The sequence below is a fragment of the Habropoda laboriosa genome, unplaced genomic scaffold (assembly GCF_001263275.1).
Source record: "Habropoda laboriosa isolate 0110345459 unplaced genomic scaffold, ASM126327v1 scaffold65, whole genome shotgun sequence".
Classification (NCBI taxonomy): Eukaryota; Metazoa; Arthropoda; class Insecta; order Hymenoptera; family Apidae; genus Habropoda; species Habropoda laboriosa.
Window position 1 is genome coordinate 1,491,902 of NW_017100254.1, and position 26,121 is coordinate 1,518,022.

Sequence of the window (26,121 nt, forward strand, 5' to 3'; positions counted from 1 at the left end):
AACTCTACGAGAATTGAACTCGTGAGAGACCTTAGGCTGGCAAAGTTGAGCCTTTGCACACTACGCCAAAAACTCTCTCTCTATTTTTCCTGGTCGATTTCCTATTTGGATATAGAGACCCTGACACCTTATTGTAGGAACTCAAGAAAAATTTTGAGGGACTCAACAAGAATCGAACTCGTGAGAGACCTCAGGCTCTCTAAAACCGAGGCTTTACACACTACGCCAAGATCTCCCTCTCTATTTTTCCTGGTCGGTTTCCTATTTGAGTATGAAGGCCCCAATACTATTGTACATTATTTAATTTTTTTATTTTGGTCAATAACCATAACGATATGTGACAGAAATGCGAATATCGCGCCTTCTATTGCATATTGATGGTTCCGTGCGAGAGTTCTCCCCAGTCAAAGGGTTAAACCAAAAAAATTTTTCAGTCAAAGTTCATATAGGTAGTTGTTCTCAATACCAGGGGTACCCGGGTGCTCACTTGTAGAAATAGGGTAATTTCGGGAGAGACGGACCAGGCAAGTATTTCCTACGTTATCCGCCAGATATGGAAGAAAAAACACCGAGAGCCACGCTCGATCGCTTTCCGTAAAACAAATGTAAAACAAAAGAATACTGACGCGTTCCACATATAGCGGATAATGTAGGAAATTCTTGCCTGGTTCGTCTCTCCCGGAATTACCCTGTGAGGTATATTATCTGTTATTGAATAAATAAAAGTATTTATAGTACTATATATAACAATTACAGATGTCTAAATAATAATTATTTATTCAAACGCACTTTTTGCATTCGGTACAAGATTTTTTAGTTTCTCTACGTTTTTTCTATGTTGCCCTACAACACAAGTAACAGGAGCCAGTAATAATTTTTCTTCCTGTGTTATTTAGTTTCGGTTCTGATGTTCCAGAATATCTATAATGTTCCTTGGCCTGCCAAGGACGTTCTCAGCAGCAAGCTTTATAGTAAACTGTTTCATGACTTGCGAATATTGAGACCGATCTTCAATAATTGGTAACAATTAACGTGTACAAATTTTTAAGATTAAGATTTACCGATAATGATATGCGTTTATTAAACGAATTTTGGAAATTGGCGCCCAGGTACGCCGGGTATTGAACAACGTTATACATTTCGGCTATTGACATAAGGGTTAATAGAAATCTAAAAAATTTCGCTAGAATTCTAAGAATTCGAAATTACCAGGAAATAGGAATACACTCTTACGAGAGCCATTTTTTCCAGTCCATTTCGCAGCTCGGTTTATCGTCTCGTAATCGACGGTGTAACATTGTAAATAAATCACCGTGATAAACTTAATCGTTGAGTATTACTTAATTGCCGTTTGTAGCATGAGTCGCGGGACCATTTTGTTTCCATTCGCGAAACTGGTCCACGATTATTGTGGAATGCGGTTACCAGCGAACTTTTACCACGAAAATGGATAAAATGGATCGTTTCAGCCGTGACGGGTTACCATTAAGGCGGATCCGTATTTACGTGACGTAATTCACGATTGCACAGTGATTATGGTGGATGTTTGGCGAAAGTAATAATTCTGGGCGAATTTTCGATACATTGAACGTGTATTGAAGATGATACGCGTGGTTTGGTTCATAGTGGTTGATGATATGCAGAGGAAAAAGTGGCGGGAGGACGCCATTAAGGATGAGGTTAACAGATTGGCTGCCTCGTTTTTGCTCTAATCAGAATTCAGTTGTTAGCGAAGTATTTAGATTTGAATTGGTGAAATGTGTTGTCGTATGTTTGTTTTTCTGATTTAAGATGTGTACCAGCGGTTTTTGATGTTTTCCGCATGGTAATACGTGAATTAATGGGAAACTTACGAGCGTTGAGGTTAATTGGTGTTTAGAAATTTGACGCCTGATGACTTCCGGTATGTTGCGTTCGTGTATTAACAGACAATAGAACAGAATTGAAAGTTGAAGATGAAAAGTTGTATTCTGTGAGTTTTCACAGAGGGGGAATTATTACAAATTAGAATTCAGGAGAATTGAAGCTTGGAACTTTAAAACAAATTGAAAATAACCGAATAAGAACCTATAAAAATTCCAAATATTCTTCTTGTTTTTTTTTTTTATTTATTCCTTTTATTTGTGATAAAGGCACCTAAATTAGTCGACGTAACGACAAACTTGAGGAAGATCCAGCTAATAGGTTCTCCAGGTTCATCAGGTGTCCTTAATCTCATCCTTCGCGTCCAGTTCCCCGTTTATTTATCGTCGTAAGCTTCGTAAAGGAAGAAAATTAATCTGATCGCGAAGACGAGAAACAGGGTCGTTCTGGGCATATCTCGAGGTGAATAACCGAGAGGAAAGCGTCTGACTGAGCAAGATGGAGCATAAAAGTGGATCGCCAGTAAATCCGAACCTTGCGAGAAGTGTATATCGTCCAGTTTGTTCAACGACGAAACGCCCAATTGATCTTCCACTTACACATTACTGTTTACCCTACGACCAACTGTGAAACGAGTATAACTCACCAAAGTCGCTCACGTCCTTTTTTCTATAGAATTCAATATTTTTATATTAACAACGACATTTAATATTATATTATAATTGATTTCGATGTCGGTACGATATTACAAAATTACATTCAGAGGAGGATCTATCAACTTCTGGTGTGAAGAGATGGAAGGCAGAAGGGTGACATTGCGCAGCTGATGTGTACTGGCCTAATTTTCGAATTGGTGGGATGTTGTGTGACAATTAATTGCTCCATTAAAAGTTGCATCTTTTTAACATCACAGTTTACTATCTAGGATGTTCTTAGTCTATGGTGATTTGGAACTGCAAATGAAAAATTGTGTACTAACAGATATGTGTTTCAATTTTAATTACAATTCTTTTTGTTAAATTTCAAACTTTTACTCTTGCAATTGATACAATAATTTTTTCTACTCCGTTCCATCTTCCAATGCCGATATTCATCTATATTTTTAGGGTATTTCTCAGCTACGAACATTTTAAATTGCAAATATAATTGTCTTCTTTGCTTCTCCTCGAATCGTGAGTAGAATTTCAACGAACAGGAGGATATCCTTCTACAAGCCTCAACCGTCCGATTTACCCACGTAGAATGACGCATTTATGCATCTTCGAAAAGTAGCGTACCGGTTGGTCGGTCTTCAATGGGGCGTCGTGGGAAAAGTTGGAAATCAGCAGCCATGCTCAAGTACATTGAACTGCCACGGTGAAGAACGGCTACGTTGACATCTATATACTTTTTATCGTGAACGGGACCCACTGTGCTCAGCTCTACAGGGTGGTCCAAATGTTTTCAGTCACCTTCTCACAGAAAAAGAACATCATCGTTATCAAAAGCAATTCACAAAATCTGCATCGTTATTTTTAAATAATTCATTCGATAATAATGTTAACATATTGTCAACCGATTATAGGTACCATTTTCTGTTCATGGTTGATAGAAATATGGTGGATATAAGAAAACCACCTAACCTAACTTAACCTCGAAATATAGTACTAAAACTAAAGTCGTTTATAATACTACATTGACAAAATATCACGATGCAATAAAAAATTACTATTACGTGGTGTTGATGAATATAAACAAAAACTGCCTAACCTAACCTAACTGTTAGTCACAAGAAATGGTTCTAAAATCGAAGTCAATCGTAATGTAGCGTCAAAGAACACTGTTACAAGATGTTCATGATAATAATATAAAAGGGCTACTTAACCTAACCTAACATAACCTAACTCGGTTAGAAAAAATGCTAGCAAAATGAAAGTCGATCCTCGAGTAACCTAACGTTAGACAATAATAAAAATCAGTGTTACGAGACGTTGATAAAAGGCGTGGTGAATATAAAAGGGATGTTAATTCGGGCCAGAGGTGAAACAGCGAAGCGTGTCATCGGTCTCGAGCGTGACAGGCGCGAGGAAGCTGGTGCACGCGATGCCGAGACGAAAGTTGGTCCCGTTCTATTATTAGCCGAGTTCCAGCCAAGTGCAACATCGTGATCGGGCCAGGAACGCATATGGCCAGCAACGAGCAAAGCGGAAAGAAGCTGAGAAAGAGAGTGAGAGAGAATGTTGGTGGTCTGGTCTCTGACTCTCTCCGTTCTTTCAACTGTTTCTCCTTCTTTAATTTTCTTGGGCCTTGATGTACCTTCTGATGAATCGATTGTGTCGAGATCTCGATGATGTTAATGTGTATTTGAATTTACATTCTTGTTTAGAAACTACAGCTTTTTTCTCGGAAGTGTGTTTCGATTTCGACAGCTTGATGACTTTAGAAATTGCAGATGTTGTAGAGAGTTTGTAAAAGGATGTATCAATAATTGTGATTAGGATTGTACACGTAGATTGAGTGGAATTGGAATACACAAAATTTAAGAGAATTGAAAAACTGTTTTATAATTTTAAAAAAATTATTTAACATTTTTTTTTTATAAAGCTACCATAAAAATTCTAATTTTTCTAAAATCGAACTACCTTCCCAAAGGTCAATTTATTCTACGGGAAAAACCTGGTCGCAGTGTTTGCTACTCGTGTTTGGCATTAGAACACGGTTAGCTTGAACTGCCTTTTAGGCGACACGCGATAGACAAAAGAAAGCTGGGCTAGTATGTTATTGCGGCCAAAAATGGCCCGATTTCGCACGTGTGCAACAGGGAATTTCGTCTTATTGTAGGAACCCAAGAAAAATTTTGAGGGACTCAACAAGAATCGAACTCGTGAGAGACCTCAGGGTCTCTAAAACCGAGGCTTTACACACTACGCCAAGATCTCCCTCTCTATTTTTCCTGGTCGATTTCCTATTTGGGTATAGAGACCCTGACACCTTATTATAGGAACCCAAGAAAAATTTTGAGGAACTCTACGAGAATCGAACTCGTGAGAGACCTTAGGCTGGCAAAGTTGAGCCTTTGCACACTACGCCAAGAATTCTCTCTGTATTTTTCCTGGTCGATTTCCTATTTGGGTACGGCGACCCTGACACCTTATTGTAGGAACTCAAGAAAAATTTTGAGGAACTCAACGAGAATTGAACTCGTGAGAGACCTCAGGCTGGCAAAGTTGAGCCTTTGCACACTACGCCAAAAACTCTCTCTCTATTTTTCCTGGTCGATTTCCTATTTGGGTATAGAGACCCTGACACCTTATTGTAGGAACCCAAGAAAAATTTTGAGGGACTCAACAAGAATCGAACTCGTGAGAGACCTCAGGGTCTCTAAAACCGAGGCTTTACACACTACGCCAAGATCTCCCTCTCTATTTTTCCGGTCGGTTTCCTATTTGAGTATGAAGGCCCCAATACTATTGTACATTATTTAATTTTTTTATTTTGGTCAATAACCATAACGATATGTGACAGAAATGCGAATATCGCGCCTTCTATTGCATATTGATGGTTCCGTGCGAGAGTTCTCCCCAGTCAAAGGGTTAAACCAAAAAAATTTTTCAGTCAAAGTTCATATAGGTAGTTGTTCTCAATACCAGGGGTACCCGGGTGCTCACTTGTAGAAATAGGGTAATTTCGGGAGAGACGGACCAGGCAAGTATTTCCTACGTTATCCGCCAGATATGGAAGAAAAAACACCGAGAGCCACGCTCGATCGCTTTCCGTAAAACAAATGTAAAACAAAAGAATACTGACGCGTTCCACATATAGCGGATAATGTAGGAAATTCTTGCCTGGTTCGTCTCTCCCGGAATTACCCTGTGAGGTATATTATCTGTTATTGAATAAATAAAAGTATTTATAGTACTATATATAACAATTACAGATGTCTAAATAATAATTATTTATTCAAACGCACTTTTTGCATTCGGTACAAGATTTTTTAGTTTCTCTACGTTTTTTCTATGTTGCCCTACAACACAAGTAACAGGAGCCAGTAATAATTTTTCTTCCTGTGTTATTTAGTTTCGGTTCTGATGTTCCAGAATATCTATAATGTTCCTTGGCCTGCCAAGGACGTTCTCAGCAGCAAGCTTTATAGTAAACTGTTTCATGACTTGCGAATATTGAGACCGATCTTCAATAATTGGTAACAATTAACGTGTACAAATTTTTAAGATTAAGATTTACCGATAATGATATGCGTTTATTAAACGAATTTTGGAAATTGGCGCCCAGGTACGCCGGGTATTGAACAACGTTATACATTTCGGCTATTGACATAAGGGTTAATAGAAATCTAAAAAATTTCGCTAGAATTCTAAGAATTCGAAATTACCAGGAAATAGGAATACACTCTTACGAGAGCCATTTTTTCCAGTCCATTTCGCAGCTCGGTTTATCGTCTCGTAATCGACGGTGTAACATTGTAAATAAATCACCGTGATAAACTTAATCGTTGAGTATTACTTAATTGCCGTTTGTAGCATGAGTCGCGGGACCATTTTGTTTCCATTCGCGAAACTGGTCCACGATTATTGTGGAATGCGGTTACCAGCGAACTTTTACCACGAAAATGGATAAAATGGATCGTTTCAGCCGTGACGGGTTACCATTAAGGCGGATCCGTATTTACGTGACGTAATTCACGATTGCACAGTGATTATGGTGGATGTTTGGCGAAAGTAATAATTCTGGGCGAATTTTCGATACATTGAACGTGTATTGAAGATGATACGCGTGGTTTGGTTCATAGTGGTTGATGATATGCAGAGGAAAAAGTGGCGGGAGGACGCCATTAAGGATGAGGTTAACAGATTGGCTGCCTCGTTTTTGCTCTAATCAGAATTCAGTTGTTAGCGAAGTATTTAGATTTGAATTGGTGAAATGTGTTGTCGTATGTTTGTTTTTCTGATTTAAGATGTGTACCAGCGGTTTTTGATGTTTTCCGCATGGTAATACGTGAATTAATGGGAAACTTACGAGCGTTGAGGTTAATTGGTGTTTAGAAATTTGACGCCTGATGACTTCCGGTATGTTGCGTTCGTGTATTAACAGACAATAGAACAGAATTGAAAGTTGAAGATGAAAAGTTGTATTCTGTGAGTTTTCACAGAGGGGGAATTATTACAAATTAGAATTCAGGAGAATTGAAGCTTGGAACTTTAAAAAAAATTGAAAATAACCGAATAAGAACCTATAAAAATTCCAAATATTCTTCTTGTTTTTTTTTTTTATTTATTCCTTTTATTTGTGATAAAGGCACCTAAATTAGTCGACGTAACGACAAACTTGAGGAAGATCCAGCTAATAGGTTCTCCAGGTTCATCAGGTGTCCTTAATCTCATCCTTCGCGTCCAGTTCCCCGTTTATTTATCGTCGTAAGCTTCGTAAAGGAAGAAAATTAATCTGATCGCGAAGACGAGAAACAGGGTCGTTCTGGGCATATCTCGAGGTGAATAACCGAGAGGAAAGCGTCTGACTGAGCAAGATGGAGCATAAAAGTGGATCGCCAGTAAATCCGAACCTTGCGAGAAGTGTATATCGTCCAGTTTGTTCAACGACGAAACGCCCAATTGATCTTCCACTTACACATTACTGTTTACCCTACGACCAACTGTGAAACGAGTATAACTCACCAAAGTCGCTCACGTCCTTTTTTCTATAGAATTCAATATTTTTATATTAACAACGACATTTAATATTATATTATAATTGATTTCGATGTCGGTACGATATTACAAAATTACATTCAGAGGAGGATCTATCAACTTCTGGTGTGAAGAGATGGAAGGCAGAAGGGTGACATTGCGCAGCTGATGTGTACTGGCCTAATTTTCGAATTGGTGGGATGTTGTGTGACAATTAATTGCTCCATTAAAAGTTGCATCTTTTTAACATCACAGTTTACTATCTAGGATGTTCTTAGTCTATGGTGATTTGGAACTGCAAATGAAAAATTGTGTACTAACAGATATGTGTTTCAATTTTAATTACAATTCTTTTTGTTAAATTTCAAACTTTTACTCTTGCAATTGATACAATAATTTTTTCTACTCCGTTCCATCTTCCAATGCCGATATTCATCTATATTTTTAGGGTATTTCTCAGCTACGAACATTTTAAATTGCAAATATAATTGTCTTCTTTGCTTCTCCTCGAATCGTGAGTAGAATTTCAACGAACAGGAGGATATCCTTCTACAAGCCTCAACCGTCCGATTTACCCACGTAGAATGACGCATTTATGCATCTTCGAAAAGTAGCGTACCGGTTGGTCGGTCTTCAATGGGGCGTCGTGGGAAAAGTTGGAAATCAGCAGCCATGCTCAAGTACATTGAACTGCCACGGTGAAGAACGGCTACGTTGACATCTATATACTTTTTATCGTGAACGGGACCCACTGTGCTCAGCTCTACAGGGTGGTCCAAATGTTTTCAGTCACCTTCTCACAGAAAAAGAACATCATCGTTATCAAAAGCAATTCACAAAATCTGCATCGTTATTTTTAAATAATTCATTCGATAATAATGTTAATATATTGTCAACCGATTAGGCAGATCTAGGTACCATTTTCTATTCATGGTTGATAGAAATATGGTGGATATAAGAAAACCACCTAACCTAACTTAACCTCGAAATATAGTACTAAAACTAAAGTCGTTTATAATACTACATTGACAAAATATCACGATGCAATAAAAAATTACTATTACGTGGTGTTGATGAATATAAACAAAAACTGCCTAACCTAACCTAACTGTTAGTCACAAGAAATGGTTCTAAAATCGAAGTCAATCGTAATGTAGCGTCAAAGAACACTGTTACAAGATGTTCATGATAATAATATAAAAGGGCTACTTAACCTAACCTAACATAACCTAACTCGGTTAGAAAAAATGCTAGCAAAATGAAAGTCGATCCTCGAGTAACCTAACGTTAGACAATAATAAAAATCAGTGTTACGAGACGTTGATAAAAGGCGTGGTGAATATAAAAGGGATGTTAATTCGGGCCAGAGGTGAAACAGCGAAGCGTGTCATCGGTCTCGAGCGTGACAGGCGCGAGGAAGCTGGTGCACGCGATGCCGAGACGAAAGTTGGTCCCGTTCTATTATTAGCCGAGTTCCAGCCAAGTGCAACATCGTGATCGGGCCAGGAACGCATATGGCCAGCAACGAGCAAAGCGGAAAGAAGCTGAGAAAGAGAGTGAGAGAGAATGTTGGTGGTCTGGTCTCTGACTCTCTCCGTTCTTTCAACTGTTTCTCCTTCTTTAATTTTCTTGGGCCTTGATGTACCTTCTGATGAATCGATTGTGTCGAGATCTCGATGATGTTAATGTGTATTTGAATTTACATTCTTGTTTAGAAACTACAGCTTTTTTCTCGGAAGTGTGTTTCGATTTCGACAGCTTGATGACTTTAGAAATTGCAGATGTTGTAGAGAGTTTGTAAAAGGATGTATCAATAATTGTGATTAGGATTGTACACGTAGATTGAGTGGAATTGGAATACACAAAATTTAAGAGAATTGAAAAACTGTTTTATAATTTTAAAAAAATTATTTAACATTTTTTTTTTATAAAGCTACCATAAAAATTCTAATTTTTCTAAAATCGAACTACCTTCCCAAAGGTCAATTTATTCTACGGGAAAAACCTGGTCGCAGTGTTTGCTACTCGTGTTTGGCATTAGAACACGGTTAGCTTGAACTGCCTTTTAGGCGACACGCGATAGACAAAAGAAAGCTGGGCTAGTATGTTATTGCGGCCAAAAATGGCCCGATTTCGCACGTGTGCAACAGGGAATTTCGTTTATTACGAGTATATCGTGGTGTCTGGCAGCAAGAAAGCTCGTGCTTTTACTTCGCCAGAAACATAACAATATCGTATAAACAAACGGCCAGGGCCATGATGGTTTCCAATTCCCCACGAGGCAGACATGAATCAACTGGTGCGATGAACTTGTAAGAGCGCCCGCGCTTTTTGCATTTCGCGCGCGTTGAAACTCTATAGGGTGATCCAAAGAGAAAGTCTCCACCGTCGGGCGAAAGTCGGAAATTTTTCAATTCTTCGCGAATACAATGATATAATATTACTCTTGTACTATTCGGTATAGAAATTTTCGACATTTCTAAAAAAAATTAAAATTTAACCTAAAAATAGTAAAATTTTTCTGTAACTTTTTCGAATGGAAATTTTTGTTACATTTTGTTGTATTTCTTTTTTCCTTTTCAGACATGATTGGAATTTATTTGAAGTCAGATAATTATTATATTGTTCCTTCAGTGGTTAGGATATACAGTTTTGCACATGAAGTGATTAATTCACCGGTTTCCGTTTTCATACGTAAAAATTTCGCAACGATAATGATCCGAGCAAAATATACAAGCCCTCGGTAAGACTCTTGGCGGAGGAAGTTGTTCTTTCAAGATTTGCAGCTGTGTTGGGGGAGAAGGCTTAAACGCAAACACGGCTCGTAAAGAACGCTCAAAGAAAGCAAACTGTATTTTTGCATTGCGGGATTTATCGGCGAACCAATTTACTGGCAGCCATTTTGCGCTCATAGCGGAAAGAGAAACACTTGTTTCGAACGTTGGACGTTGACTCCATCCAGAAAATAATACTGATTTGTTGTTAAAGATATGAATTGTTATTGATTTTTATCTTTGAATTTGTCAGGTTAGGTTAGGTTAGCTCAAACTTACAAAATAATAATTTAACTTAATAATATTTAAACTTTTGTCTCTTCAATTCTGAGAATCTACCACAAATTTCATCTAATTTTTGCATTTTTTTAATTTTTCAGGAACAAGTACGGACCTGGTGCCTCAGCTTCTAGGCATGTTTGACGAGCTTGCACGACGGACCAATGGCTACAGTGACCACACGGTGCTCCAATCCACCTGCAACATACCGGCGGTACTGCAGAAACGTCTGAGCTTGGTATCCCATCGGGGCTCCATTTTCGGTCAGTTCTGTCCTGAGTTGTCCAAATCTCAGCCAGAGGACGCCATGTCCGACGATCAACCGTTACCAGAGAGCAACGTGAACATAGTCGTGGACGATGATGTTACACCTGAGAAAGACGACATGTTCGAGACGCTGAGCACAAGCCAGCAGGAGGATCGAAGTGAATGCACGTTGAACGAGAAACCTTATAGACGCGGAAGCAACGGGCTCACGCCGCTTAGGTACAACATACGATGCAGAAATACTGGGAGACCGTTGTCTGGAAGCTCAGTGGCGTCCAGCACCTCCTCCAGCGGGTGCAGCAACCAAGGGAACGCATGCACCATCAATCCTTATTTGGCATCGGTCGAGTCGCTCGCAGATACTTGCGCCAGCTCTCAAGGTGAGGGCTCTTGGCGGTTTGGTGGGGTTGGTGGAAATATGAAAGCAGTTTGGATAGCATTAGTGGATTGGTGAAGTTGAAATTTGGGTTTGGAGATGTTGGAAGGAGTTACTTGGATTCTCTGCTGAGTCTTTGAGGAATAGCAGATGTTAAGATTTGAGGAAAGTCTTTTTCTAAAAGTTGCAAATTTGGTTAGAGAAAGTAGGGATATGTAGATTATGTTCTTTCACATTTAGTCCATTGAGAAATTCCAGAGATTAAGAATTAATGATTATGAGGTAAGTGTGGGGATGCTTGATGAGTTAGCTTTAAATGAGAACTTGTTCGAATTGATGTGGAGACCAATGGAACAATAACAGGTGAACTACTTTTTACCTGATAGTACCTACTCTATACAAAAGAATCTAAATATAATTCCAAATAAAAGGCACACTCTCCTTTACTTTTCTTATTCTCCCAATATTTCAAGAAACACCAATAAAGCATCACCTTCTCCCCCTAATCAAACGATTAAACACAGTTGTTTCTCCCATAACTCATGCTGAAAAAGAAGCAGGTGCAATTCTTCCCCTCCAATAGCGAATAAAACAAAGTCGTCATCATCATTACGCATGTGTATCACCCTGGATCTCCTCTTAACTTTTTTTTCTTTTACCAAACAATTAAGAGAGAGATGTTTTATTGCACTACAAGGTCTGAAAAGGTTGGAAGATATTTTAGAAATCCGTTTCCTAGATACGTATCGGTCGAACGAGATTTCAAGGACTCCGACTTTCTCCATGGCTGGTAGCGTAATCAGCGGCAATGACAGTAATGATAGCGGCGGTGGCAATAAACTTCTCTCTCGTGGCATTCCGTGGTCATCGTTAAGGGAAACGTTGCTACGGCCTGAATTGCCGGCACGCGAGAAAACCCGTGCATTTCGAGAATCGAACAACCGTCTGATAGCACGTTACGCAGAAAAATTATCATTTCCGACGGTTCTTTCGCTTTCGTTTCACAAGAAACGATTTGTTACCGTTTACAAGAAATTATGCTAACCGTTTTTGCTCCCATTTTAACACCGATAAATACCTACATCGAGTTAGGGCAATTATTTGATCACTTGAAAGTAACTCAAAGTGAATTTCAAAATTGAGGTTAGGTTTTGGAAATTTTAAATAAAATCTTACATTCCTTATATTTTTGGGAATAGAGCTTTTAATATGATTCTATTATCTATAATATGGAAATTTAATTGTTAAGGGCGTGTTTTTTTTATATAATAATTTATTATGAAGCTTTGACGGTTGACAATGATTTGACAAAACTCGTAACACAAAAATGACTGTCAGGCAACTCTAATAATTATAAAATGACACTTACAACTCTAACCCAACTTAGGCGACTTTAGTAACATTGACTCTATCTGCAAGAAAAAACTTTCTCTCGTCTCTTTATATACGCACACTATTTAGGGGTTTTTCCATGAAAATGGTGAACGCATTGTGGGCCTCATGCGTCATCGAGGGTTTTCGTGATGGGCCTGGCTTCTATCCCTGTCGATTCCCACTTTCTCTTCTACAACCCTATTCCTATGCCTCTTAAAACTATGTAGAGGAAGAGCCAAACGTTTTTAAGATTATAGAATAGTTTAGAATCAGTAAGATATACCTTTGAAATTTATTATAGAGCAAGAATATTAATGTAAAAAATGTTTGGAATAGGTTCCGGAGACAGTGGAGTGGTGACAGTGTCAGAAACGAATTGTCGAATAGGGAACGATGGCAGTGGACAGAGAAGGAACAGTAGAGAGGAACCATTGTTCCACAGGCCACGTTACTGCGATCCTCACAGAAATCCCATGGAAAGGGTACTCCTTGAAATAGTTGACACTGAAGCAATATACGTCGAACATCTGAGACAAGTTATCCAGGTAATTAAATTTGACGCTTTAGTGAATCAAAAAAAAGAATAGATAAAAAAAGTCCTTATTTTCCAGGGTTACCTTATATATTGGAGAAACGATCCGGCATCGTTTGCGCATCAAATGCAGCTGAGTGATTTATTTAGCAATATTGAGGATATTTTCGAGTTCAACAGGTAAAGTAGTATTATAGAAAGTTTAATTAAAAATTCAGTTACTTATAATATAATTTAACATCAGAGAGTTCTTGAAAGAGATAGAGAAATGTGGTCTGGACCCGGTTTGCGTGGCGAACACGTTCATCAAGCACAACTCAGGATTCAAAGTATACACAGAGTATTGTACCAATTATCCAAGGTAAAATTAAGTCTGATTTAAAGTTCCAAGTGTTTTTTCATTCCTCGATATTACCTTGAGATTAATGCATTTCATTTTAGGACAGTTTCCGTTCTTACCGACCTAATGAGTCACGAAGAGACTGCGAACGCGTTTAGAGAGAGACAAGCAGCTTTGGGGCATGCGTTACCCCTTGGATCCTTCCTTCTGAAGCCTGTTCAGAGGATCCTGAAGTACCATTTACTTCTGGAGGTAAGTTATACCTGCAATTTTGACTCCAGACAAAAGAAAAATAGTTTTAATTAATTTATCCCTTGATTAACGTTTACAGAACTTGTCAAAAGAGTATGGAGCAGATTGTGAGTTAAGAGAAAACGAGACTGAGGGTAGGAAGGCAATCGAGGCGGCACTGGCCGCCATGACAGGTATCGCTAAGCACATTAACGCGATGAAACGAAGACACGAGCACGCGGTGCGTGTTCAAGTGATTCAGTCCCTCCTGTACGGGTGGCCTGGACCAGATTTAACCACCAGTGGTGAGTTGGTGGCAGAAGGAAGCTTTAGAATGCGGGGGGCGAAAGCTCCTAGGCATGCCTTCCTGTTCGACCGCATGCTTCTGCTCACCAAGAAGAAAGAAGATGGACTTTTAGTTTACAAAGCTCACATCATGGTACAGTTTATGTTCTTTTGTGTTAATTATGTAATGAAATATTGAGTGAAAATTTTATTCTATTTAATTTTGTATTCAAATCAACAGTGTTCAAATCTGATGCTCATTGAGAGTATACCGGGTGAACCACTCAGTTTTCATGTGATTCCTTTTGACAATCCTAGACTACAGTATACTTTACAGGTAACACAAATACTTTATTATTGATGACCGTCTTTATTACAATATGTATTTTTTATCAGGCACGAAACTTGGAACAAAAGAGAGAATGGACTTTGCAGATAAAGAGGGTGATTCTTGAAAATTATAACGCAGTTATTCCTTCTCACGCAAGGCAATTAGTCTTGCAGCTTGGCCAGACGCAACCAGAAGGTATGTTAAACGTTACACCATAAGAACTTTTTTATACAATCATTAGTAGTATGACAATAATGAAACAATTGTAGATGATGCTTTGGCAGACAGAGGATCAGTGAAGAAACAGCATTCAGCACCGCCGGAGTACTTGGAAAAACGGAAACAAGAGAGGGAGAGACGGAGGTCTGAAACTGGGCTTAGACAGAAGTTCAAGAAAGGTGGCAGAAAGTCTGAGACTACAATTGAGGTGCAAAAAACTTTATCCTTATAAAAAACGTTATTTATCTTTATAATTAAACTTAAAATTTGATTCATATTTCAACAGGATTCTCCAGCATCGCCACGAAAAAATCAGAGTGAGGATTCCAGCATCAATCTTTCCAGGGAGCAAGGATTTAGAGCTTCAGATGGGCGCGGGTCGAAAGTCAAGGTATTAAAAAATACATATCTTATGTTTTAATTCTGAGGTTATGTTCAGAACCTTAGAAATCTCTCTCTTCTTCTCCAAAATACAAACAGGATAACTTAAAATATTTATTATTCTGTTTAGGATCGCTTCACTGGTTGGAGGAGGAAATCAGAACCAGGTTTCCAATCTTACGTGTGTCTCGACCAATCCGACGAAGAGCAAAAGGAAGATACAGGTGACACAGGTTCAGCTACGGTCGAAACCGAGTGTGCCATCATTGAGAATGACAAGCGCGCGAACTCTCCACCGCCAGAAACCAAAGAGAACAAGGAACAGCAGACTCAGGCTCAAACCGTTGAAGAAATAGTCGGCCACATCCTGATGCAGAACCAGGAATTCCAGAAACTCCTCGAGAAACAACGAACGAACAGTACAGTGAACGTGAGGCAGCAGCAACGTTTCAATAAACGCATCTCTGCTGACACGTCTGACGACAGCGACTCGGAGAACACGAATTACATCGCTGATAACTCGGTGAACAATAGGGTACCGCGTATCAGGACGTGCTACCGCGAACGATTCGTTAAAACGAATAATACTTGGAATTCGTTGTCTTCTTCTCGTGACCATCAACCCACTTTACAACTACTGTACGACAATTTAAATAAAACAGAGAGCAATAAATCAGCGGAGGCAAAGAATAACAAGGTTAACCAAGTCCAGGAGAAGAAGGCATTGTTCGAGACATTTAAGAGACAAAGTATTGTGACTGAGAGCAAGGTTATCAAGACTGCGCTTAGGATAAGGGAGAACTCAACTTCCAGGAGCGAGGAACCTGTTGCTCAATCTCCAGTTCCGAAGGAAACTGAGATTCAGGTTATAGAGAGTGACAAGGGGGCGACCACTGTAAATGGTGAATATACAAATGAAGGTAACCGGGAAGTTACAGAGTCTAATAAGGGCTTTGGGAATTATGATAACTTACAGCATGTCTGGGAAGGTCTACAAGAGGAGAAAGACTTGGATGGGAATGACAGTCCAACTCGTCCAGCCGTCTGGTTAACAAAGCTGTGTGAAGGATTGCCAACTTCGCCTCAGAAGTGTGGTTCTCTTCCACGCAGCTTCCAAATTCATCCTAACTCCACTCAGAATGTAACCAAGTCGCGGTTTCTACAGAGAGACGGTAAACCTATGAGTGAAAGACCATTTACAATAGCTTCAGACAAACCGGCAGAGATTAACCTGGAGGACATGGAGAGATACGCGTCAACGTGTCAACCAGAAGGAAGAATCGCTAAGTTCCCGACTTCCGTTTCGAATTCCACTTCAACGTTCTTCTGTTCTTTGGATGACACGTTGACGGACGCTTATTCAGAAATCCACATGTCATCCACGACCACTAATATACATCCTGATCACAAGATCTACAGAGCAAACACTAGTGGAAGTACTATATTCAAAAACGTCCTCTCCAAGGCTGGTAATCGTCTGCAAGGTTTAAGGAACACCATGAGCACAGAAACTTTAGAGTGTAGTGAAGAATTGGAGAGGACCAAGTACTTCCGTTCGTTGAGTACAGGTAAGTTGAAAAAGAAGGGTAAGATGAAACACTCAAGGGAATCTTCCTCAGACGTAGAGGAGCTTGTTGGATGCACAGCCAGAGGTGGTTCAGACCTGAGAATCCCTTCATTGTATTACAAGCAAGGAAGTTCCAGTTTGGGTGCTCGAATTGCGCAGTCTGACTATGCAGATCCCACAGTATTGTTCTTTGAGAGCAAACGACTAGCGAGTAGACAGTCTCAAACTAAGGAAGAAAAGATAGAAGACGAAGAGGGCGTAGAAAATCGAGAAAGTGAAACGGACAGTTTCTACGAAAAGTCGTTTGAGACAATTGAGAACTACGTGGACGCAGATGTGGATGATGCTTTCCGGGATAGTGCAATATTTAGCGACATAGAGGAGGTTCTGGTAGCCAGGCCGCTTTCAAGTCAACCTTGTGAGGACTATGCACCCTTAAAGAGCAAGGTGGCACCACCAGTGCCTGCGAAGAAGAGAACAGAGTCCATTACATCTGTGAATTCCCAAGGGTACACCACTGTAACTACAAAATATAAACCGAACGTGGCTCAAAAACCTGACTATTTGAAGGTTAAGTCAGTGTTCCTAAAGGAACAACAAGAATTTGACTGTAAAGTGAAGTTCCCTGTATCTGAGAATGGAATGTATCAGTGTTCTAAAAACAGTTTACAGAGTGGTTACGTGCAGAACAGTAACGAGGAGAAGGATGATGTGTCGGCGGGACAAAGCCAAGCTGGCTGGGTGAGGAAAATCGTGGGTCAGCTGCAGGGCCACATTGAAACGTAATTTATGCCAATGAAAGTGTACAAATCTCGTGGCTGGAGCCTTGAACACGGGAATTTCAGGTTTGTGAAATGTTCTTAATCCTTTTGAGATTAACAAATATTATAGATTAAGTACTGGAGCATGTCGTTTGTATACTTGTCGGAAGAAATATGGAAAATGTATCTTAAAAGGGTTAAGCAGTTATTGTCCAGTTCAGTAATACTTCCTCGAATGATTCAGAGTTAGCAAAGTATATTCGTGAGTGATTTACCAAGTACAATCTTTGAGATTATATTTTATTAGTACAATAAAGGGTGGAAAGAAAGATTACAGATAAGATAAATGAAAGCAGAATTCATAAAGAGTAACATTGATCTAGATAAAACACAGAAATTGTAATGGAAGACATAATATGTACATAATTAAATATTTTGAATAACCTAATTTTTTTATCTTTAATATTAACATATATATTAACGAGACTTAAAAAACAAAAACAATGAACTATTGTTATGTACACGTTACGTTTCCCTTTGTACTATTATTGTGCCTTGTGTAAATTATTTCCCATGCAAACATGAAGTTCTAGTGTTGAAGTACACGTGTATTGTACAACATTGAAACAAATACTGCCGAACGATTTGTCATATCATGTAAATCAGTGGTAAAAAGAAGCAAACAACGTTGTAAGTGATACGTTCAATTATCGTATATCGTATTTAATCCGTTTCATATATAAATTTCATGTTAATGATACAGGGTAATTGGAAAGAATTTAAAAAAAATTAGAACATTTGGTTATTTAAATATTTAACATATAAATATATCTAACAAATTGTTACGAAAAAAATGTTAACACTATAGATTTTAATCGCCCTGTATTGTTATAAATTTTTACGAAAAAAATTTTCATATTTTAACGAAATTAGTCAGACTATTGTAAATCGATACACATCATGTCGACTGAATATTTTATGCGTCGATGTACTTGCATTAACTCGTTAGGATTCAGACAGCATTATTTTATTTTTCAACGATAAACGTGTTCGCTTGAACAACGATGAAAGTCACTTTTTATTTTTTATTTATTCACAGAACCTAACGGGTTAATTATCGTTTAATCGTATTCGAGAAAAAAGAAGAAAAACGCGCGATATATTTAACGTTACATAGAGACATTAATGATGCTCATGATGCAAATGAGTGCTTGATTTATTTGCAATTACACTAAGCGGAAAATTAAATTTTTTTTTTTGCAATAAATCAATCTAATTATTGTCAGCTGTCGTTTTCATTTTTTGATAAATTACATAGAACAAAGTACAGGTTATAGCTGATTCTGAATGAATGCTACAAGGATTTAAATATAGATCTAAAGGTTAGATTCTAGAGGTAAATCCAAATATTACTTCAGGTAGGTTTTATTACGAGAAATGTCTATTTACAAGAGGTTTCAGCTAGTCGTGTTTACAGATATAAGAGTAAATGATACAATAATGTTCATAAATTAGCTTCGCAATACTGTACGTATATAAAAAAGAAAGAGAAAAAAAGATATAATGACTAAAATGTGAGAAGCTCAGTGAACTGAAAAAACGATCATTCATTATACACATTATATACAACTGTAGTAACTATATGATACACTTAATCGTTTAGTATTACCTTGAATTAGAGTCTGCTCTCTATTCAGATAAAATTTTTCTCTCAAATCTCCGTTAGTTCTGGTTATGAATATAAATATAAAGAATAAATTAAGGTTTCCATCTCGTTTACAGAGTTTCTGCGATTGATGTTGTACACAGAAGTGATCTTTATGTTCAACTAACGAAAACGCATCTTGTATTACGCTACAAGAGGAAAAAGTAGTGCGTTATTACGACCCTTTCGACACGAAAATCACTTTCAAAAAGTTCATATCTTTAAATACAAGATTATTATACGCTAATCCCATAGATCAGTGCGGTCCAAGCTAATTTCTATAGTTTAAATAACTTCCCCCCATTTTGTCTTTCTAATCGTCCTATGGACGTTAGTGAACCAGTGATTATTTTTCCAGAAAACGTAATAAATTATTTGTTGCTAGTAACAGTACATAAAGAAATACAAAATAGAATAAGAAATTTCATTCTTGGACAACACTGACATAAATAACAACGACCAATCGTGCAACTTTACGCATCGAAAAGGTAAGACAACATATCAGTGCTTTCCAATCAGAGCTCTGTTGGAACCTCTGACGCAATTTATTTACTTAAGATAAAAAAAAACATACAATTGTAATACCGTCACCAACTTCAATGGGTTCCTTAAAATATTAAAACTCATTACAAAGAGTCCCCCGTTGGAAAACACTGTCGCAAACGAACGAAAGAAATTTCAACGAGATCGTTATCTCGTTTTCTCTTATACAGCATCTCATCGAGAAGCTCCTTAAACCTAGAATTCATTTATGCGACAACAATACGCTCCTCTTCTATGATTTTGTTTCCAAGAATATTCTCATTAAATCGTCATTTCTATATGCAGCTAAAGCTTTGGTTAATAACGCGCTATTGACAATATTGACAATTCTTTATAGTTTCCTTTTTTCCTTCATCTCCCTCGAAACAGCGCAAACTAACGAAATCTCGACATCGTTATTCACGCTAATCCTTATACTTCTTTGAACTTACATTGTCACTCTTACAATACGAACTTGCCCCTTAAAATATTCCATTTTGCTTATACGGCTTACATTTTTTCATGAAAAACATAATACATAGCTGAACAGAACATCGAATCGGCCTGAATAGTGTAACTTAACGATATTTAAACAGCACCTGCGAGAATCTGTGATTGTTGGAACCCTGAGAGTGATTTATAACTATTATTACCTAAAAGGTAATAACTAAAAAGGACAATTATAAAAATATAATGATAAATCTTTAACCTTCAAAATAATCCTCTATTATGAAATAGAAAAATAGCAGTAAAATAAGTACAGTAATTTCATTGATGTCACTCTCAGGATTAATTAAAATAAATTATAACTTTGTTGGTATTAAACAAATAATATATAGAACATAAAACCTAAGAGTATCACAGGATATAAAACAAAAAGTTTTGTGTCTTGCAATCTTGTAAATATGATCTTATGATTCTCTTAGGTAATTTCATATTTTCCATTCATAAGTAGAGGCAAAGCCACGAATCTGGTCAATATGGACAGGTACATGTTATCGCTGTACTATTTGTCCTACTGCTACAGAAGTCTACAGTGTGAGTAAATTGAACAAGAACATGAAAAATTAATTTCTGTGATCTCAATAAAATATCAGTGTACATGATTTTTTTGGAGTCATCAGCTTCAAATTCATGTGTCAATGTTCAATTTACACACAGCATACATATACATGGAAATTGGATAAAAATTAAATATCTTCAGCTATGCACTACATTCAACAAAAAACACTTCTGAAGGTTATATTTAAAAGTTTATGGTCATAAGTAGAATATGGATATGTAAAATCTCTGCATGTAAGATGTTTCTGTGTTTCTTTCCTAAATTTTATGTTTTCTAATAGTTGGTCTGCAATAGAGTATAATTACTTTTTCCCTAATATTTTCTCAACCATGTAATTGTTAGCATAAATATTTGTTCCTTGCATTTAGCCAATTTATTTGTATGCACTTTAAATTGCATATTTGATGCCATGAATAAAATTATTGTCTTTAGAATAATACAAAAATTTGCCAGGTAACTTTGCAGTGTCATTATTCATGACATTATTCAAACAAATGTTCAATTTTAGTATATGAATGCTTTACAGAATAATGTTTATACAAAGAAGAAATTAAAAAAAAAAAAACATGCATATAAAAAATTAGAAATGTCTCTTTACACATGTACATACATTCGTTTTAAATATCTAGAAAGCATATAGAATCTTTATCTTTCATTGATTCTAGAAATCTATATCACACCAATTATACATTTTGCTGGAAATTATCTGTAACATTTGGGGAAGTATTGGTCATGTGAACACAAGAAACAAAATGTTTTTCATAATTTATAAATAGCTGATAATCAATTAAAAAATGTGCAAAAACAATTTATTAACAAAAAGCATTTACCTCCAAAATGCTTCTAAATCTATATAAAAAGATATACTATTATAAACATTTATATAATGAGTAACAAAGATGAATGATTATAAATAACTTGAATCAAGCAACAAAGGCAATTTAAATGATTGTTAATACAAAATAATTTCTTCTAAATGCTGACATTACAAGCACTCAACATCTCCTAATAGTAAATGCTTAACAGCAAATACAGGGAAGACATTGCTTTATACACATTTCCTTTACAAGACCTACCATTTTATATAAGTAACATTCTAGTAGATTTCTCAACCAAGTTGTACAATTTGATTAAACATTTCACATTTGATTGCTCAAGCACTGATTGTAATTGCATACTAAATTGCTGACACGAACGTGTAAACGTTACCGACACATGGACCTGCTTAATCATATTCCCTGAAAAAAACATCCCTCTTGTCTTTAGAACTACATCTGTATGTATATTCTCTTAGAAAAAAGAAAAACTTATTAATATTGCAAATATTTTAAACATAGTCATCAATTCATTATTTAAATGTGCTGCTACATTTAATGACAGTACTTAAAGTAATATGATCATCACTCTGTGTAACTTTGTGCACATAAACTTCACAATGAATGAATAAATTACATCTCATAAACTTTATTTTATTTGGAATGAAATACTTGGACAAATGCATGTAATTGATGTCCTAGGATAATGCACAAGACAAGAGTGATATTTAAAGTCGTAAAGTGAACTATCTTGGACATATTTTGAACACAATTGCTTCAATTCTTTTTATATAAGAAACTGTCAGCATAAAATGTTCTTTTGCTAAGCAGAATTTTTCTACATCTTGTGATAATAACTTAGCATTAAATGTTAAATTATGTCACAGCATAAGTGGTATAAATATCAATATTTCGAAGCTATATAATCCATGTACTTTGTATATTTTTAAAGTTAAAACAAAATAAAAATCTTTTAACTCTAACTTTGGAGTATAAAGAAGTTACATTTGACAACAAAATTCAATTATATATATTGCTAATATATTATACCACTTATGTTTGGACAGTAAATACAACATTTATATAACATAATTATTAACCACAAACAATAAGCAGTCAAATATTATTTACTATAATGACACTATTATAGTAAGTTTTCAATAGCATAATACTTTCTTTAGTCACCTACTTTCTATTTACACAGCAAATCTTCATATAAAATACCAAAATATTTCAACATTTCCAAGATAATTTTACTCTGTTAATCCTTCCTAGTTCAATTTACATTTCATTCTTATCATTGCAAATCAATGACTTTGGTTTGCGAGCTATCGATGTATATATCGACAATGGATGGAAAAGTGCCAGATACTTGCAAAAATTTGCTAAATAACATTTAAAGGATACTGATAAATTCAAATATTTTTTAACATATTCAATTTTCCCTAATAATTATTTTTTAAGGGTCGCAAATTACAACACTTCACTTGCTTGCCTGGCCAAATTATATCAAATTTAAGCGGATTATGCGATAATAATACTAAAAATATATATTCCTATTCTAATAAAATTTAAACTACACGAAAAAATCGTTTTTTAATTTTTTTAAATTTTAATTAAGTGTTTTTATCGTGAAATATTATTCGTTTAAATGTCGACTAATACCTTTTCTTTTTTTGTTTTTTTTTGTTTTTTTTTTTTTAAGAACTATATTTTAAAATAACGTTCATTGTGAGATCTATTATTGCCTTACAATATACAAATTGTAAGCTTTTAAATTAGTTCCTTTTTTTTATATTTTTGACGTGTAATATTTAAAAAAAAACCTAAATTTTGAAAATAACGTTTAAACTTAATATAACAATAGATAATACAATTCTACACTAAAATGAACGTTTAAATCCTAACTTGTCTTTTATTTTATGCTACTAATTGCGTGCAAAAAATGCAAATTTTTCTACACGTAAAATGTTGCGTTTAAGTTGGTCGTTTTAATATTTATTTTAAGCTACGATACTCCGACAGAAATTCGAAATGAGTATTATTTAATATATTTTTGCGACGCAAATGAAAAGTATATCATACAAATAAATAACGATAGTGTTCGTTTTTTTTTTACTTTTTTTTTAGCAATCGTTAATTAAAAGTACAGTCTACGTTATTTGTTCTTGTATCGATTACACAAAGAAATCATAGAAATATCACATAGTATCGATCAATGCTAACTTCGATTAAATTATAGATAGCGTTGCAATTTTACATATCGTAAAATGCCGCATTATATATATCCTTTGATCATTCCGATGAAATAATCAATAATCTCAAACGTTTGTTAAGGAAAATTTATAAAAAAAAAACAAAAAAGAAAAAAAAGTGTAAATACTTAGCGTAACTTTCGTATGAACGTTTAATCCTTAAACTCTATGTATTCATCCAGCACTCTTCCTCCCCCAATACACAATTCATGTGTTAAGAAAGTCTTTCGCAAATGAGAAATCATGTTTCTCCCAGTCTTGAACCCATCACACAAAAATGCACTTATATCGTTATATCTTGAAGAAATAAGATACTAGTTTCATTGATATTCAAATATATATATGTGTATATAGATATATCGTGCTCCTAACCTTTGAATGTATCATGTATAATTCGAAGAAATTTTTGGATATTTATATAATACATATCCACCAAAATCGTACGTTTCTTTTCTCAAAAAGAAAACTAGCGAGAGAAATTTCAATCCTAGTTCCTTTCTCCTTTTTCCCCGTTAAAACTCCAATTATCAATATTAGACTTGATAGATAATTACACAACGTAAAGCATTCCATGGTGCACATAGTTAAAACATGTTCACGTGGTTACTAAAAATGATTGTTTCAGAGATGAATTAAATTGTTAAGACCTTTCGTAGATACTTCTTAAAATAAATAATTTATGATTGCCGTCATAAATTATTTTTGCAATTTATATTACAATCTTGCAATTTATACTACAATTTATAGTACAATCGTCCAAAATTAGAGACACTGATGAACGCAATGTCTTATTTAAAATAATTTTGATGCAAGGGCCCGATGCCTACCAAAGTAAAACTTATACGAAAAAAAAAAGGAATAGAAGATATATATTGCATCGAATACACGCGTTTCAATTTTACTCTATTATTTGTTTGTTCTCGTGCGAGAAAAATATATCTGGGACTGGCGTTCGGTAGGTTATAATTTTTATACGCTTGGTGACTAATTATGGAATTAAATCGTTGTCTTTGTTGCTCACTGTTTCTCACGTTCAAATATATTATTCTACTTAAACTACCTTTAGCCAATATCTTATTATGAGTTGTACAAACTTTAGATGAGAAGCTTATACGACGATACAATTTAATTTATGTCCAAGACTGTAGGGATTTTTCGTATTTGTCTAAAAATCATTCTAAAAATATAAGTATTCGTGTATCTATAAGTGAATATCGTGTATATGCGTGGTTCTCATTGTTCAAGATTCGTGTGAATGCAAGGAGATGAATTGAAAAGTGGAAAAAATCGTTTAAAATCAGGTTTTGACTTCTACTATCGTTCGCTAGACGTTTATCGTAACAACGTATACCGAGAAAATATGAATTTCGCGATAGCACGTTTCTTGGGAGTGGATCCATACAGTATAAGCTTTATTTTGCCAGGCATAAGGGCGATTTTACATATTTATTTTAAATATATCGTGCTTCTTCTCAATAATTTGATCCATTGTGATCTTCATTCCGACCTCGAAGATCAACAACTTTGAATCTGTCCTTGTTAAAAAGTTTTTTCTCTTTTCGTTTAGGTAAATAACCAGTTTATGCGGCATTGATGACTACATGGAGAACAGTGACGAACGACGTGCGTGTTTGTTACGTGTATGTTCACCGATAATACCGCCAATTTCAATCGTATGCACTTTTAAAGCAGGATAATTAACAATTCTCTTACCAACATCGACCACTGCTTCTCAGTACAGTCACATTTTACTTTACACGCAGTCAAAGGGAATCACAAGTCACTTGCGACACATTTACGCCTGTACATTTGCATTTGGAAGATGAGAACTTTAGTAACTGGCCTCGTGTCCAGCAAGTATGTATAAGTCCGCGCCCTCTGACTCAGTTAGCGTGCCTGTCTGAACCAAGTGGCTTTCCAACATCACAACTCTATCGAAACAATGAAATTGTTGTGTTCAAATTTTTTTTTTAAATTCACATATTCAAATTTTAATAATAGACATACTTATCTGACCCAAGCAATCTGTACGTTCTACTAGGATCACTGATTTCTTGCGTAACATCACCATTTTTGAAACTTCTACCTTGCATACCATGCTTGTGGAATGCTAGTACACTGTCCGGTAAGCAAACTACAGAAAAAAAATTATGAAATACAATTTAAATTTTTCATAATTTAATTTTATTCATTTTAAGTATACTTACTGATAGATTCGATTTGAAAGTTAAAATGTAACTCCGACATGTGCTTTCTGCTCGACCTAGGTTTTCCTTGCAGCGTCACCACTTTTACTACATCTGCAAAATATATGTATAAATAAATTATAAATTTCCAAATAACATTAAACCAGAATCAGTTTATTACTTACTATCGTAACAGACTAATATTGCATTTCTCTCTAGCTGTGCAACGTTAATAACGTGAAGGTTTTCTCTTCTTGGTATTACGGTGGCTAAAAAAAATATAAATTCTTAAATTAAGCAAAAAAGCAACGAGT

General features: G+C 36.0%; 2 protein-coding genes across 6 annotated transcripts in view; one reads left to right on the top strand and one right to left on the bottom strand.

Annotated features, from left to right (window-relative positions):
* Positions 1-25,417, top strand: part of LOC108572484 (pleckstrin homology domain-containing family G member 3) — an 88,223-nt gene extending 62,806 nt beyond the window's left edge. For 3 of the 5 annotated variants that reach the window (XM_017934728.1, XM_017934730.1, XM_017934731.1), the window contains 12 exons: positions 10,699-11,244; positions 12,951-13,159; positions 13,226-13,326; positions 13,391-13,507; positions 13,588-13,738; positions 13,818-14,156; positions 14,244-14,339; positions 14,399-14,528; positions 14,603-14,760; positions 14,839-14,943; positions 15,064-17,345; positions 25,189-25,417. In XM_017934728.1, the coding sequence (XP_017790217.1) occupies positions 10,699-11,244; positions 12,951-13,159; positions 13,226-13,326; positions 13,391-13,507; positions 13,588-13,738; positions 13,818-14,156; positions 14,244-14,339; positions 14,399-14,528; positions 14,603-14,760; positions 14,839-14,943; positions 15,064-17,286 (4,175 nt within the window). In that variant the 3' untranslated portion in view covers positions 17,287-17,345; positions 25,189-25,417. Of the gene's footprint in view, positions 1-10,698; positions 11,245-12,950; positions 13,160-13,225; positions 13,327-13,390; positions 13,508-13,587; positions 13,739-13,817; positions 14,157-14,243; positions 14,340-14,398; positions 14,529-14,602; positions 14,761-14,838; positions 14,944-15,063; positions 17,346-25,188 lie in introns of those variants that run through there. The other 2 variants (XM_017934729.1, XM_017934732.1) reach the window with 2 other exon arrangements.
* Positions 25,411-26,121, bottom strand: part of LOC108572485 (mitogen-activated protein kinase kinase kinase kinase 5) — a 7,914-nt gene continuing 7,203 nt past the window's right edge. Inside the window, exons 18-21 of the mRNA XM_017934733.1 lie at positions 25,993-26,076; positions 25,829-25,921; positions 25,629-25,755; positions 25,411-25,552 (exon numbers count right to left, since the gene is read on the bottom strand). Coding sequence (XP_017790222.1) covers positions 25,453-25,552; positions 25,629-25,755; positions 25,829-25,921; positions 25,993-26,076 — 404 coding nt within the window. The 3' untranslated portion in view covers positions 25,411-25,452. The remainder of the gene's footprint in view (positions 25,553-25,628; positions 25,756-25,828; positions 25,922-25,992; positions 26,077-26,121) is intronic.